Below are 15,517 nucleotides of genomic sequence, written 5' to 3'. Positions count from 1 at the left end.
CCATGTGAGGTCCTCGGAGACGTGTACACTGCAGAGGAACTTGAAGTTATCAGCTCCCCTATCCCCACCGCCATACAGTACAATAGCGTCTCCCTTCTCGCTCGGAGACTGCCGTAATGAGCTCCCAGAATGCCAACTGTTGACTGTTTGGATGGTGGCTCCAGACACATCCACTGCAACCGCACAGCGACTATGTTCACTATCACAAACCCAGTGGAACACAGCTGATTTATTTGTATTATTTCGTTGCTGTCGGGCAGAAACCTCCTATCTTCATATTCTAACTTTTTGTGTAGTTTTTTTTCCAACATAGTCATTTCTATTTAACTATAAAAGTATTTATAATTTGTTATAATCGATTTTTTAAAACTAATTTAACATGACTAATTCATACTTACTCATGCACCAACAATAACAGATCTACAAGCTCAAAATGCACCACGCTGCGATGAGCTTGTAGATTTTCAGTTATGCCATTTTATCAGTTATTATTGCATTTGATAGACTTCCCGAAATATTAGGTAAAGATATTTTTGATACATGTAACAGCTACAGAATATATTTTTTTAAACATTTTCCCATGGACCACCTGTCATTATGGTGTGGTCCATGGACCACTAGTGGTCATGGACCATGGACCACTGGTTGAGAAACAGTGCCCCAAATGGTAGTGGTGGTGTCCAGGACAGACAACGTCTGAGCACGCAGGGCGATGCTGATACTGATGGATCGCCCACCCCATGTGCTCTCTAATGGGGTCATTTATCTAAGCAATGACCACACCATACAACACAGCCAGTAGTTCCAGAGACAAGCACAGAGCGCCACTCAGCAACACCCCTGCAGAGTATAATACCCTTGCTGGCTTCAGTGAGACAGCCAAGAGATTAGCGTGAAATTACACTGGGAATATTCGTAAAAAGCAAAGCCCACGGTTAGACTCGGCACATGGAAGCAACAGTTTTCTGCAAAAGATGAGTAAGACTGTCTCAAAACACTGTCATGTCTACAAAGTGCGACGTGGTTTCTGTAGCTGTCCTTTGAACTGCAGCTTTGTGAAGTTGAAAGCTATTTTGCTTCTGTGTTCAGAAATACCTGTTTCATGCCACTGCTAAAATAGAGAATACTGTGATATTTTTGAGGCAAGGGAAACTGCATAATGCACCCGAACCGAGCACTACTTCTCACAATGTCTGTTGAACCTAACATCAGTATTCAAGAAGCATAGTTCCACTGAAAAAGACACCCATTGGAATCCAAGAAACACTCAGGAAAATCTGTTTGGGAGGGAAATGAACTGTATGTGTAATTGTGTCCAGTCCTTCAACAACTGCTGTCGATATGATACCGATACTGAGAAAGGTGCAGAATGTCCAGCTGTGGAGCCGTGTACAATATTGATGGGGCACGATGTATAGTTTCCAGTGTCTGTACATAAGTTTGTTGCTCTTTATCAACTCATGTGGATAATCTATTTGTACATGCATTTTAATTAACAGCCCTATCATGATTTCCATCCTCAATGTGTTGATATTTAAAGGGGACACACCATGAATTAAATTTTTTTTTTGGGGGGGGGGTATTTTTTGGGCTCCCCAGTGTCTCTTGTACCCCAAAAAATATTTTTTTTTAACATTCAGTCATTCATTCTCATTTCAGAGATTTTCAGAATGGGCGTGTCTGAACAGGCCATTTCAGAATGGCAATGCAAGTGACATCACTTGCCTTGCCATTGCATTGATGATGGCCAGACAGAATTGCTCAGTAGCCCCCCCCCTGCCCAAAAGGACGTTTTGGTATTGCAGCTGAAAGTGCTGTATAAGCCAGAGACAATTGACTTGGGATGAGTATATCTGAGTGATGATTTAGGCTCAAACATTTTGAAAAAGGTTTGAGGGACATACACCATATGATATTAAATATCAATTTTTTTTTTTTATTCATGGTGTAGATCCTTTAACACAAAGGGTAGTGCTGCATGATGGGACTCTGAGTCATCTAGGACTGTGGCAATACAAACACACGCACGCACGCACGCACGCACGCACGCACGCACGCACGCACGCACGCACGCACGCACGCACGCACGCACGCACGCACGCACGCACGCACGCACGCACGCACGCACGCACGCACGCACACACACACACACACACACACTCTGGTTCTCTGCACCACTCACCTTCCAGGTGCCATTCAACAGCACGTGTTCGATGGCCCTGGATTGCAGAGGGAACCCTACACTACTGTTGTGTTATTAGAGCATATAGCAGAGGAGAGGATCTAGAACTCTACACTACTGCTGTGTTATTAGAGCATATAGCAGAGGAGAGGATCTAGAACTCTACACTACTGTTGTGTTATTAGAGCATAGCAGAGGAGAGGATCTAGAACTCTACACTACTGTTGTGTTATTAGAGCATAGCAGAGGAGAGGATCTAGAACTCTACACTACTGGTGTGTTATTAGAGAAGCAGAGGAGAGGATCTAGAACTCTACACTACTGGTGTGTTATTAGAGAAGCAGAGGAGAGGATCTAGATCTCTACTCTACTGTTGTGTTATTAGAGCATAGCAGAGAAGAGGATCTAGAACTCTACACTACTGGTGTGTTATTAGAGCATAGCAGAGGAGAGGATCTAGAACTCTACACTACTGGTGTGTTATTAGAGCATATAGCAGAGGAGAGGATCTAGAACTCTACACTACTGGTGTGTTATTAGAGCATAGCAGAGAAGAGGATCTAGAACTCTACACTACTGGTGTGTTATTAGAGCATAGCAGAGGAGAGGATCTAGAACTCTACACTACGGTTGTGTTATTAGAGCATAGCAGAGGAGAGGATCTAGAACTCTACACTACTGGTGTGTTATTAGAGCGTAGCAGAGGAGAGGATCTAGAACTCTACACTACTGTTGTGTTATTAGAGCGTAGCAGAGGAGAGGATCTAGAACTCTACACTACTGTTGTGTTATTAGAGCATAGCAGAGGAGAGGATCTAGAACTCTACACTACTGGTGTGTTATTAGAGCATATAGCAGAGGAGAGGATCTAGAACTCTACACTACGGTTGTGTTATTAGAGCATATAGCAGAGAAGAGGATCTAGATCTCTACTCTACTGGTGTGTTATTAGAGCATAGCAGAGGAGAGGATCTAGAACTCTACACTACTGGTGTGTTATTAGAGCATAGCAGAGGAGAGGATCTAGAACTCTACACTACTGGTGTGTTATTAGAGCGTAGCAGAGGAGAGGATCTAGACGAGAACAAAAAGATCTCGCACGGCACATGACTAAATGGAAAAAGGAGGACATAGCTGCCTCAAACATCATACCTGAGGCTATTAGGTGTAGGCCTATTAAAACCCATGCAGCCTCCTCCCTCCTTGTCTTTTTGTCCCCTTGTCCCCCCGCCCCCAGCCCCCAGCCCCCACACACACACACAAAGGGTAGCTCAGTAATACGGTCAGGGTAATACAGTAGTTGTTGCTAAAGTGATCCAGCACTCCAATAATAGGGCTGCACATTATAATGGCATAGGATTAGAGAGAGTATAATCAAGGAACAAAGACCTGTAGCAGTGGGTTACCTGTTATCCCGTCCCCACCCACCCACCACCACTACCACCACCACCACCACGACTGCCAGTCTTCTAATTAAGATGCCGATAAGTGATTCGCTAGTTGTCTGGGCCCCACTGAGGGGACAGACAGATTTATGTGAAAAGAGAGTGTTCCTCCTATCCTGGGTATATTTCTCGAATCTCGAGGAACATTGTAACAGGTCTCGCACCTCCTCCGTTCATTTTCTTTTCACCTCAGCTTGTACACCTGCCTTTGCCTCTGCCCCCCCCCCCCCCCCCCCACACACACACACACACTCTTTACTCGATCTACCCTCTGTCATGTCACTCACACCTCTCACAGTCACAATGTCCCTTTTTTTAATAAAGAAACTGTTCTTCTGAGCCTATCTCTCACCACCACAGCCACACAAGCATTTCCAGTCAGAAAACTGTATGGGGTTGGAGGAGGGTGAGGCAATACATTTTTCTCACATCCCTTTGTCTTCATCTTGTAATCCTTGTAAATGTCCACATCAATGCCTGTCTGACCCAAAGTAGCCCCTCCTCAGATCTCCCCTATGTCTCTGGAAGTCGTCAATGAATGGAAAAAGATTACTCAGACAAAATTGCTGTGGATTTTTCACTGATGCCATCGGAGAGAGACAGAGAGAGAGAGAGAGGGGGGGAAATGGCATGTTCCTAGGGGAGGGGGTGATGTCGTAATCCTTTTTGCCCGTGAAAAGGAGGAGGATGGAAAACAGCAGTCGAAATCCTCACAGGTTTTGAGGCTGCAACTGTCAATCATTTTGTTTTCGCCATTTTCACCCTTTGATTTAACTGGACATAGTTGTGTCTGTCAATATTGGTGAATGTATTCATCGACATTATTAAGTACCTATCGAATACCTGCCTAATGCTCAAACTACCTCATCTGCCTGGTCATCCCTCTCACTATATTAACTGTTTGAAACTCCAATAGCTGCTCCTAACTCCAGTACTATTGACGTGACCCCCCTACCCCACCACCACCTGAGTGTTGAATAGTTGGTCACTTTATTTAACTCCACCTGTTTAAGCATCCTTGACCCTGTAGCCCCCCTTAAATCCAGGTGTCCTAAACCCAAATCTCAGCCCTGCACAAAATGATACTACCTGTGCCGTGAGGTAGGACTGTAGAAGCTAGGCAGAGCATGAATGGAAAAAGGATAAGCTTAAAGTATTAAAGTTTACAATATCCCGAGAGACTGTTTGACTAAATACCAAGATGCTGAGAAAACTGTGAGAGCGTAGGGTATTATTGACACTATAAATGCATTACGAACCTGTGAAAACCTTTTTATCTCTGTTTGTTGTTAAGGTAGCTGATATTAGATCATGCATCTCACCTTCTGTCCCTCCTGTGTCTACTGCTATTATATTAATTTGCGCCTGTGTCTCTCCGTTGTTTACTGGATATAGTTTCCGATATGAAACCCACAACCTGCTGTCTTAACATTCACACCTCCTTAAAGAGGCATTTGACAGTTTTGGCCCAAGCCTTCTGTCAATTATGAACAGCTGTCTTGGTACAGGTGATGTTCCATTTTATATAAAAAAAAATTGAAAACATTACAAACTGTTGATTCTGGTGGCTGTGTTATTTACTGCTGGACCTAAGCACCGCTTCCGACATAGCTGACCACAAAATTCGTATTTCACAACTCAAACATGGAGTTGTCATTCAGGGAACAGCCTTAAATAGGTTCACATTGTACCTCCAAGATCGAAACCTTTCAGTTCAGATTGGCAATCTTTTATCCTCCTCTGCCCCAATCTATTTTCCTAGTAGATGCCCTCCCTGGGTTCCATTAGCCCTGAATGGACGGACCTCCTGTGCCCCCATTCCACCACTAGGCCACTTAGATCCTCTGACCAGATGCTTTTTACTGTCCCGTGAGCCAGTTAGAGCCTTTGCTGTTGCTGTGGAATAGCCTACCCTTCCATGTTAGGACTGTCCCTTCTTTGACACTTTTAAATCGAGACTAAAACGTACTTTTTCTGCCTTTGAATCTTTACATTACATCTTACATTTTATGCATTTTTGGGCGGTGTAGCCGCCCCTATAAGTGGAGTTGGGACACCTCATTCTCTGTACTGTGATTGGCTCATTAGTACACCCCTAGCTGTACTGTGATTGGCTGACTCTATTGGCTGACTCTATTCAGCACTGTGATTGGCTATCGAGACACATGATGACATTAATAACCTATAAATAGGACTATGCACTTCCAAAAAAATTTTTTTTTTGGAAGTGAGCTTCCATTACTATGATGACCACTGTGATGACCACACCGCCCACTTCACACTGGGTGTGATTTTTGGGCGGTGCAACCACCCCTATATGCAGTGGTGAGCTGTGGATTTTTGAACTATGGGGGCTATATTTTATGACGTCACGTGCACGCGCGCACGTGCACGCGCGCGGGCATGTGCACAGCCACTCAGCTCAGTGCTAGTTGAAATACTCATTGCTTTCAAAACAGTGGTTTTTAAAACAAGTAAAAAATATAAAAAATACCCTTTTGCTACTCACCAAAACAAAGACTGTTTTATGGAGTTGAAAGCCTACTTTACTAAATGGGAACACTGTGAGCCCCCACCTCACGTCTAAAATACACTTTTTGGCCAGAAAAGAAAATATTTCACCGGAATTAAAACCTGTTTTTGGTTACTCCACAGTGCCCTCTACAGATATGGTCAATGGAATTTTCCTATTGACCAGATTCTTCCTTCCGGTGAAATATTTTATTTTCTGGCCAAAAAGTGTATTTTAGACGTGAGGTGGGGGCTCAGAGTGTTCCCACTTAGTAGAATAGGCTTTCAACTCCATTAAACCGTCTTTGTTTTGGTGAGTACCAAAAGTGTATTTTTTATTTTTACTACAGACGAGAGGCTGTGCTAGAGGGAAAGAATGGAAAGTACGAGTACCATAACGTTAAGGAGAACTCCTTCTAACGCTATGGACCAGAGCTAGACAGGGATAACTTTGTAGCTCTTGTGTCCTCTGATAAGCGATTAACCCTTTCACACTCCATGGCTTTTCTAGAGTAGCCTACTGTTATGCAAAGCAGCCAGGTTGAGGCCATTGTTTAAGGTGTTAAAGATGGCTCGCCCCTGACAGTGCGTTGTTGTGTTAATGATTGACGGCTCGCGGGCGACTGACGGTGTGTGCTCGCGCGTGCATGTGGAGCTGCTCGTGCATGTGGAGCACGCGCGAGCCCCCAGCCCCATAGTGTCCCCCCCCGTAGCACCCCCTTCAGCTCACCCCTGCCTATATGTGAGGTTTGGACATCGACATTCACTGCACTGTGATTGGCCACCATTGTACCCCCCTACACCCCTAACCCTACACATTCAATGCAAATCACTGGCCACCATTGTACCCCCCTAACCCTGCACCGTGATTGGCCACCATTGTACACCCCTAACCCCTACACATTCAATGCTAGCTGTAATATGATTGGCTGACTTTATTGGCTGACTCTATTCAGGACTGTGATTGGCTAGTGAAACACATGACACATGTGCATAGCCCTATACATAGGACCATGCACTTAAAAAAAACACATTTATGTTTTTTTTAAGTGAATCACCCATTGTGGACCAACCATTGTTTATTTATTGTTTATTGTTAATAAATAGCACCACAATATTACTTTTCTTTAAGTGAACTTCCATCACTGTGATGACCACTGTGACCACACCGCCCACTTCACACTGGGTGTGATTTTTTACTCACATGTTGCTGTAATAGCACTATATGGTCAACTCTAGTTGTTTTTAAAGATGCTTTATGCTGTCGTCTATTGTCCTATCTTGCGTCAGCTACCAACTGTGATGCTGGCACTTCCTTGATCACATTCAGAAAACGGGTAAAAGGCATCATGAAGTGCCACTTTGATTTGAAGACAAGACAACAAGAAGGCTATCTTCACAGAGGAAGGTGCACTGAAAGCAAACCGCCTCCCCGGTACTATAAACGTGTTGCCACTCAACAAGACCAGTTGATTGATGGTGTTTTTGTTTCTGCATTGTGCTATCACACCAACACAAACACACACCTTCACTGCCGCCACAATAATCTTTGACTAAAGCAGTATGCCCATGAATTCTTAATTTAACCATGAACACGTATGAAATATGTGTGTGTTGGTTTGACATCTGAAGCTCCACTTGTCATTTTAATTGTAAGGGTTTGGTATACTGGCCCCCTGGCCACTTCCATCACACATGTCAAAGCCTCCCGGCCCTCAACAGCTTCTATGACGTAACAACCTAACCGTCTCTCAATAAGCTCTATAGAGTCCATACAGTACAACATCCTACTGTACCTCTCTCAACAGGCTCTATGACATACAATAACCTACGCCAGTGGTTCTCAACCTTTTCAGGACGCGACCCCGAAAGAATTTGGGGACCCCCCCCAAAAAAAAAGAATCACATTTAAACTGTGGAGCCCCCAAAATAATCACATTTGAACTGGGGACTCCACCACCCTGACAAGCACTTGGAATTGTATGGAGTTGAGTTATTACATTTTGTTTGACTGTTCCACAGATAAATATTGTGAAAAGGTGTTCTGAGCTTATAGATATTTTCATTTTTTTTTGCCTCTTTCTTATATTATTTGACAATTTGACTTATGTTTGACAAGTTTTTATAGTCTAGTTTGTTGGTTACTTTTGATGCATTTCATTTCATTTCATTTATTTTCTTTAAGGTATTAAAAAGGTTAAAAAGGTTAAAAAGGTTAAAAAGTCCTTAAATTGTCACTCAAATCATGTGCGGACGGGTCCCGACCCACAGGTTGAGAACCACTGACCAACCAAGACCAAAGTCTGGCACATGTTGAGAAGTGGTAGAGCACTAACTTCAAAGCGAAATACGGTATATGCAGTGTATGGACCAATGTACTAAAACTGTTTGACATACATGCCATGTATGTTGTACACTATACCCATCATAGTATAGTGTACCTATACCTATCATGTCAATCTACACCACACAATCACAGCCTTTCTTCATGCAACCTATGGATAACTTTCCCTGCAGCGCAGCATCGATTCAAGTTGCCATGGTAATGTCAAACTGTTAATTCAGCACGTCTGAAACTTCTTAACGTCTACTGCACATTATTAGCCTGGATAATGCTTAGGCAAGGTCACACTAGTGCTAGCTGACTGAGGTATCATAAAGCCAGAGAATAATTTCCTACAGATTAAAAGGAGCTTCAGAGGTTTAAGATGCCCCCCCCTGCCCCCCCCCCCCATTTAAGAGTGTAGACTAGACACACCAATTCCGCTGAGAGCCAATGGTGCAGTATAGGCACATCGCAGTGGGACCCTGGGAATTACTGTGCTGGCTAATAGTGCTTCAACAGTCGGAAGTGATAGAAAGAGACACGCATCACAGAGCTCTAACACACACAGGCACACAGGCACTCAAGACGCACACACAGACACACGCACGCACGCACGCACGCACGGGCACACACACACACACACACACACACACACACACACACACACACACACACACACACACACACACACACACACACACACACACACACACACACACACACACACACACACACACACACACACACACACAATGAATATGAGGATGATAACACACAGAGACAATTGGACTTATAGCACTGACCTTAAAGCTCCAGTAGTTGGGCTGTTGCTGCAGCATTCATTGGGGGAAGAAAGAGGGAAAGTGGAAGAAGGACAAATAGAGAGATGGGTTAGACATTTACCTTGCCAATCAACCATTGTAAAACACCAGTGATGGCCTGGGTGAGGCAAGGGGGATGTATGGGAATAGCAAAATTGGAATAAGCCCCCACGGGCCCCTTGACACAAAATCAAATGCTTTTCCATGTATGACCATTCAATTTTCCATTCCCACAGTCCTCCCAGCATATGAGAACAGCCTCTGCATTATACTGTAAGAAACAATACCTGAATAGTATTGGTGTGTAGAGTCTATGACAAGTAATTAACCACTTAAACCCAATATACTTCATTGACGGGGTCCCCCAGGCGGATTATACTTGGCCCCCTCCTATTTTCACTCTACATCTTAATGTCCTTGCCAAAAATATCTGATCTACAAGCTCACAACGTGAAGCGTTGTGAGCTTGTATGTTTTTTTTTTCACAGAATGTTCGCCAATTATGAACTGCCCAGAATAGGGGTGCTAGGGTTCGTGTGGGGAATGGTGCCCATTGGTGATTCTGAAGTGGTTCAATAAAGCTGCAATCATTGGTGTTGTTTATTGGCTGACTGAAGGACATGGGGAGTGGCATTTGCTGTGCCAGTGTAGGGTTACAGCGTGCCTGAAACGCCATTGAACTGTCAAGTGTGACCTATGGCAAGAGGAATGGAAAAGAGTGAAATTGAATTAAAAGGCAAGGCCCTCACTGTTATTTGGATTTTGGCCTATCTCCCAGACTTCTCTGCAGCAGATGCTCTCCCCCCCCCCCCCCGCCACCCACCCACACACACCCCCATTTCATTTTCCCATATCTGTCCACCCCCCCACACCCGCAGATTCACCTGCCTCTATCTTCCATCTCATATTCAGCACCTTAACTCCTATTTTTTTCAAAACCATGTTGTATCTCCGGCTCTCACAACTCTTTCCATCAATTTGGCCCTTCTTTTTGCTCTGCTACATATGAAAAGGTGTTCACATGCAAGCTGAGGCCTCAGGAAGAATATGCCTGCCATTAAAACATAATTACCCCTCTGTTAAAAACCAGGCCAAGCCACCGACGGTCCAGAAATACCTCAAAATGACATGGAAATGGAAAAGATGAGGGCAGTTCATGAATTTTAAGTCCAATCCAAACTCTTATTCTAGATATCATTCTTATCTTCAGGCAATTTTCAGTCCATTCACCATCCCATCTACAGTGGCCATATTACCCACTGCAACGAGAAAAAAAGAGAATAAAAAGAACTGACAGGCGAGTTTTGATTTATGATCGTTGTGAGTTTTTCATTATCTGCTTTCCTTTTTAATATCACCTCAACATAAGCCTAGATTTATTTCCATAAACATGGAGAGCAAACAGATTATTACTTCAATGTAATTTAACCGTGTATTTAATTTCCCCTCATTTTGGCTCCGATGCCACCCTTTTCTCCCCATTGATTTTCTCTGTCTCCTTCTCACCATAACTTCTTCTGATTTATTATGAAGGAATACAGACAGATCCTTCATATCATTAAACTAATCAGAAGATGATGATTTCTTACCAGGAACACAGTAGACTGAGCTACAGATATACAGCAAGGTACTGTAGTCACACCCCTGCACTTCTACTGCAATATAGCACTGATCAAAAAAAATATATATACTGTATACTACATATTTTGTCCTACAGACGTGATTGCTATTTCCATTGAAGCATGGAGGCTCATATGTGTTTAAGGTTGGGGCTTAAGACAGCATTAACCCATTAAAACCGGGAAAGCTGTGTCATTCACTATACAGTGTATATATACTGTAGCACATTGGTTCTCATACTTTGGCTATTCAAAAATAGCAGATAGCTGGGAGCATCTAGCTTTTTTGGCACTCTGGCAAGAGGGGTCAAAACTGATAGGGAGAGAAAGCTCAAACCACGCTTCCTTTCTTGCAGTGTAGAGTTTTCCAGCCTCAGTAGCACTTTGATGTGACACTGAGTCTAATAATCCCTATCTCTTAGTCACTCTATTTTATTTATCTGTTTCGTACGTGTGCTGTTTACTGTACTTAACTGAACCAACTCGCTCTTCTTAAGCAAGTGACCGAAAAGCTCTTTGTCAGTCAGACCAGGCTTTGTGACGCCATGTGTAAAGTAGGTCACTTCCAGGGTTAAGACTGTACACGAGCTCTCTGTGGGAAGGGCTGGGATAGGCCTTGTCTACCTGTCAGTCATTCATCCAGTCTAGCTGGGGCCCTACGGCGGCCCTTGATAACCCAGAACTGACAGTGGCTCAGGGCTTCCATTGCCATCATAAATAATTGCAGTTCACTTGTTCAGACAATGGTAATAATCTTGTTTTCCACAAAGCACAATTATTCTGTGGGCTGGTTTTAATGATGCAGAAGTGATTTGTTTGTGTGTGTGTGTGTGTGTGTGTGTGTGTGTGTGTGTGTGTGTGTGCGTGTGCGTGTGCGTGTGCGTGTGCGTGCGTGCGTGCGTGCGTGCGTGCGCATGTGTTTTCCTGTTGCTTAAATATGACTTATTCAAAAGATAAAATCTGATAAACACTGTTTTCCTTCATCAATTTGAGTTGTTTCAACTCCACTAGGAGTTGCAATTACACTAATTGGACTTTGAGTTGCAAACGAAGCCCTGGGTGTGACTTCAAAGTGTTTCCAGAGAAAATTAACACTAACAGTGGAGTGATAATGATACATGCGTTTAACTGTTTGCATGCATAATTATAACCTCCCATCAATATAAACCATATAAAAAAATAAAATAAAATAAAAACATATTCCTAGCCAAGGAATTGCCTCGTCCTTGGATCCATCTCAGGAATATCCACTGAAACCTTGATCCTGACAATAATCCTAGATGTAGTGTCAGAGCACATAGCTTGATTTATAGAAACCCCCTGTATGAATTCTGCTCATCATAGTTATGCACTCTACACTAGCAGCTAAATGTTACATGGAACCTCTACTGCTTATCTGAACCAGCATCTTGTCATGTTGTAACAAAGCCTCCTGTTGAATTACATATGCAGCTACATGTAGCCATGTGTTTCAGGCTTCAGGATTGGAGTTGTGGGCTTAAACGCATCCCTGACTGCATGCCTTGTGAATGCAATGCAGGCGCATTCGATGAATACATCTGCCCATATGCCTGCACGAATGCAAGCGCTCGCACACACGCACGCACGCATGCAACCACCCTCACCTACACCATGCACGAGGTGGCCGCAGGGCTCTGACAGAAGGACAGAGCCTCACAGACTGGAGCGCTGCATTACCTGACCTGCATGCAAAGCAGCTTTTACTCTCCTCCTCCTTCTCCTCCACCCCCTGCCTGCCTCTCATTTTGTCATCCTCTCCGTACCCCCACCCCCCTCTCCCCGTCACTGTTAGCGTATGCTATCCCTCCCTGATCCATCTCCAGTCCGGTCTAATACCTCTAGCATTACGGCTAATTCTCTATTCCCTTCACACGTACACTCACCAAAAAAGAACACAATGCACACAGAGGCGAACATGACACCCGCTGTCCTGTAGCACTGTTCACTGAGCCTGGTTGTATACACCCGGCTTCCACCTGCTCTGCTCAGCAGACGTCACCACAACAACCACAGCCACAACAAACACGCAGCGCGTGGAATCCAATGCCTGCCGGCACAGTCTTTGTGTGTACACACACACACACACTCACACTCACACTCACACACACGCACACACACACACACACACGCGCACACACCCGCGCGCACACACACACACAATAGCCCCCAGCATCGGCTCACCTGCAGTGCACCTGTGCCTGTCCACTACTCCAGTCATCCCAGGCTGTCAGTCAGGTGCAGTGAATCCTCGTAGTGTTTTGTCAGTCTCTCCCTCCGCTTTGCTCCCACTCTCCCTCCCTCCCTCCCTCTCCCTCTCTCTCTCTCTCTCTCTTCCCCTCTCCAGTAGCACATGCGGCGGAAACTCTTTATTTAATTCATTACAACACCAGCCGATTAACTCCTTCGCAGACAGGGTGGCTTGTCTGCTGCTGGTGCTGGCTAATTGACTGGCTGCTTTGCTCCGCCTCCCCCCTTCCCGTCCACGCTATAGCCCAGAGCGATACTCCCCTCCCCTCCCCTCCCCTCTCCTGTGTGATGAAAATGCCCAGTCACTTTACGATTCGTACTTATTTCTCAGCTCCCTCCCTTCCGTATCTTGTTTGTTGTCTCGCGCTCTCTCTTCCGTGTTGTATGATTGTCTATACCTTCTCTACTGCCTGACCTTTGCAACGCGATATCCCCGGCTTGCCATATATGGGAGAGGTTGCTATGGCAACTATGGACTCCACCTGTCTCTCACTCACCCTCCCCCCCTTTTCCCTCTCTATCGCTTTCTCGCTCTATCTCTCTCTCGCTCTCTCTCTCCCCCTTTCACCTCTCGTCAATGCTTTTTTATCGTATGATTACACCGGATTTATGCCTTCCCATGCACAGTGGCAGCATTTACAGCCACAGAAGAAGAACAAGAGAGAGAGACATTGAGAGAGAGAGTGAGTGAGAGAGATAGATAGAGAGAGAGTGAGAGAGAGAGAGAGAGAGAGAGAGAGAGAGAGAGAGAGAGAGAGAGAGAGAGAGAGAGACAGGAAGGGAGAATGGGAGAAAGAGAGAGGTGGAATATGGAGGTTAAAAGATAGGTTAAAAGCATGAAAGGTAGGAAAATTGTGAAAAAGCTGATGAGGTATAAACTAGAATGGAACAGAGAAAGAGAGGGAACGATGAAAAGACTAAATGAAAAACATTTGGTCTTGAAGTATTCCCAGGTGCTGGAACGCATGTGTGTCTGCATGCACATGCTTGTGTGTGTGTGTGTGTGTGTGTGTGTGTGTGTTTGTGCTCTCTTCACGCCTCAGTGCAGACAGCTTTTCCTCGCTATCTGAAGGTCTGCAGACAGTGACGACACTGGCACTGCGATTCGGGAGACATAGAGAGACACCGGGGTGTGACAGCGCAATGAAGACTTCCTACTATGGCAGACAAAACCCACTGGACATTGATCTTTCGCACACCTCTTACTCAGTCAACTGAACAGACCGCACCACGCTCACTGTATGCTTTCCAACAAAAGCTGGCCCCTGATAAAGAGCAGAGATATCTGCTGCTTGACCACACATTACACCAGACTCCACCCCAAACCATGCAGTTGAAAGGAGGAGTCTTATAATTTTTTAACCACTTAAGCCCTATAGGCCTACGCTACCATGAATAGCAAAAAATAGCCAACGTATGATGATGCGTTGTGAGCTTGTAGATCTGCTATTTTTGGTATTTGGGGTATTTTGGGGGTTTTAAAAAGAAATTTGGGAAATGTTGAGGAAATTTGGGGAAATGTTTCGCCCATAATGAACAAAATAGTGATGACAGGGTTTAAGTAGTTAATAATAATGTTAATGTTTGAATATTCCCCCCCCCACAACAGTTGTATTCATGGCAGAAACAAGCGAACCCCCAACGCGCGTGCCTCTACTGTACCTGTTCTCGCGCAGCCCGCTCACGCTCGGAGGCGCTACCCCGCATGCTGGCGTGCGACGGGGAAGGGGACGGCGGATTGTGGTGCGGGCTGTGGTGCTGCTGCTGCTGCTGCTGCTGCTGATGGTACTTGGTCTTCAGGTGGTCCATGAAGGCGTCCCTCTTGCGCTCCATGTCGGCCTTGTGCAGGTTGGTCAGGGCCTCCAGGCTCTGGGCGGCGATGACCGTGTGCCGGTGCTCGGACGTGTGCACCAGGCCCACGTTGGAGAAGCGCCGCGTGCCATTCCCCAGCGTGCGGTACTCCCGTGGGTACTCCAGGTCATCTGTGGAGATCATGTGACCGCCACCGCGTGCATCTTGGTCTGCAGTGGAGAAGAGAGGAGAGGAAGGAAGGAGGGGGGAGGAAGAGGAGAGAGAGAGAATGAGGGGAAGGAAAGGAGGCAGGGAGGGAGAGAGAGGGAGGGAGGCGCGTGCGAGTGAGGAGTGAATCACCACACACGCAGGAATGCGGGCACAGGTATGTATACGTTCATTGTTGGAGACACACACACACAGACACACACAAGGCACACACAAGGCACCCACACGTGGATGAAAACGAATAGAGTGCAGGAAATAGAGTGGAAAGGAAATAAGAAGGCGGGGAAGGGACAAGAACGAGAGAGAGAGAGAGAGAGCGAGAGCGA

The 15,517-nt window shown here is 45.2% G+C and overlaps 1 protein-coding gene across 1 annotated transcript in view; it reads right to left on the bottom strand.

The window, feature by feature from the left end:
* The window catches only part of srcin1a (SRC kinase signaling inhibitor 1a), a gene marked incomplete at its 3' end in the record, with an annotated part of 60,537 nt that extends 45,344 nt beyond the window's left edge, over nucleotides 1-15,193 (bottom strand). The window contains exons 1-2 of the mRNA XM_080448203.1: nucleotides 14,835-15,193; nucleotides 9,268-9,294 (exon numbers count right to left, since the gene is read on the bottom strand). Of these exons, the coding sequence (XP_080304329.1) occupies nucleotides 9,268-9,294; nucleotides 14,835-15,167 (360 nt within the window). The 5' untranslated portion in view covers nucleotides 15,168-15,193. The remainder of the gene's footprint in view (nucleotides 1-9,267; nucleotides 9,295-14,834) is intronic.
* Nucleotides 15,194-15,517: the final 324 nt, after the last annotated feature.

Source organism: Gymnoscopelus braueri (assembly GCF_963280865.1).
Source record: "Gymnoscopelus braueri genome assembly, chromosome: 13".
Taxonomy (NCBI): Eukaryota; Metazoa; Chordata; class Actinopteri; order Myctophiformes; family Myctophidae; genus Gymnoscopelus; species Gymnoscopelus braueri.
The sequence above is the reverse complement of the archived record's forward strand: the minus strand, read 5'-3'. Positions and strand labels throughout refer to the sequence as shown.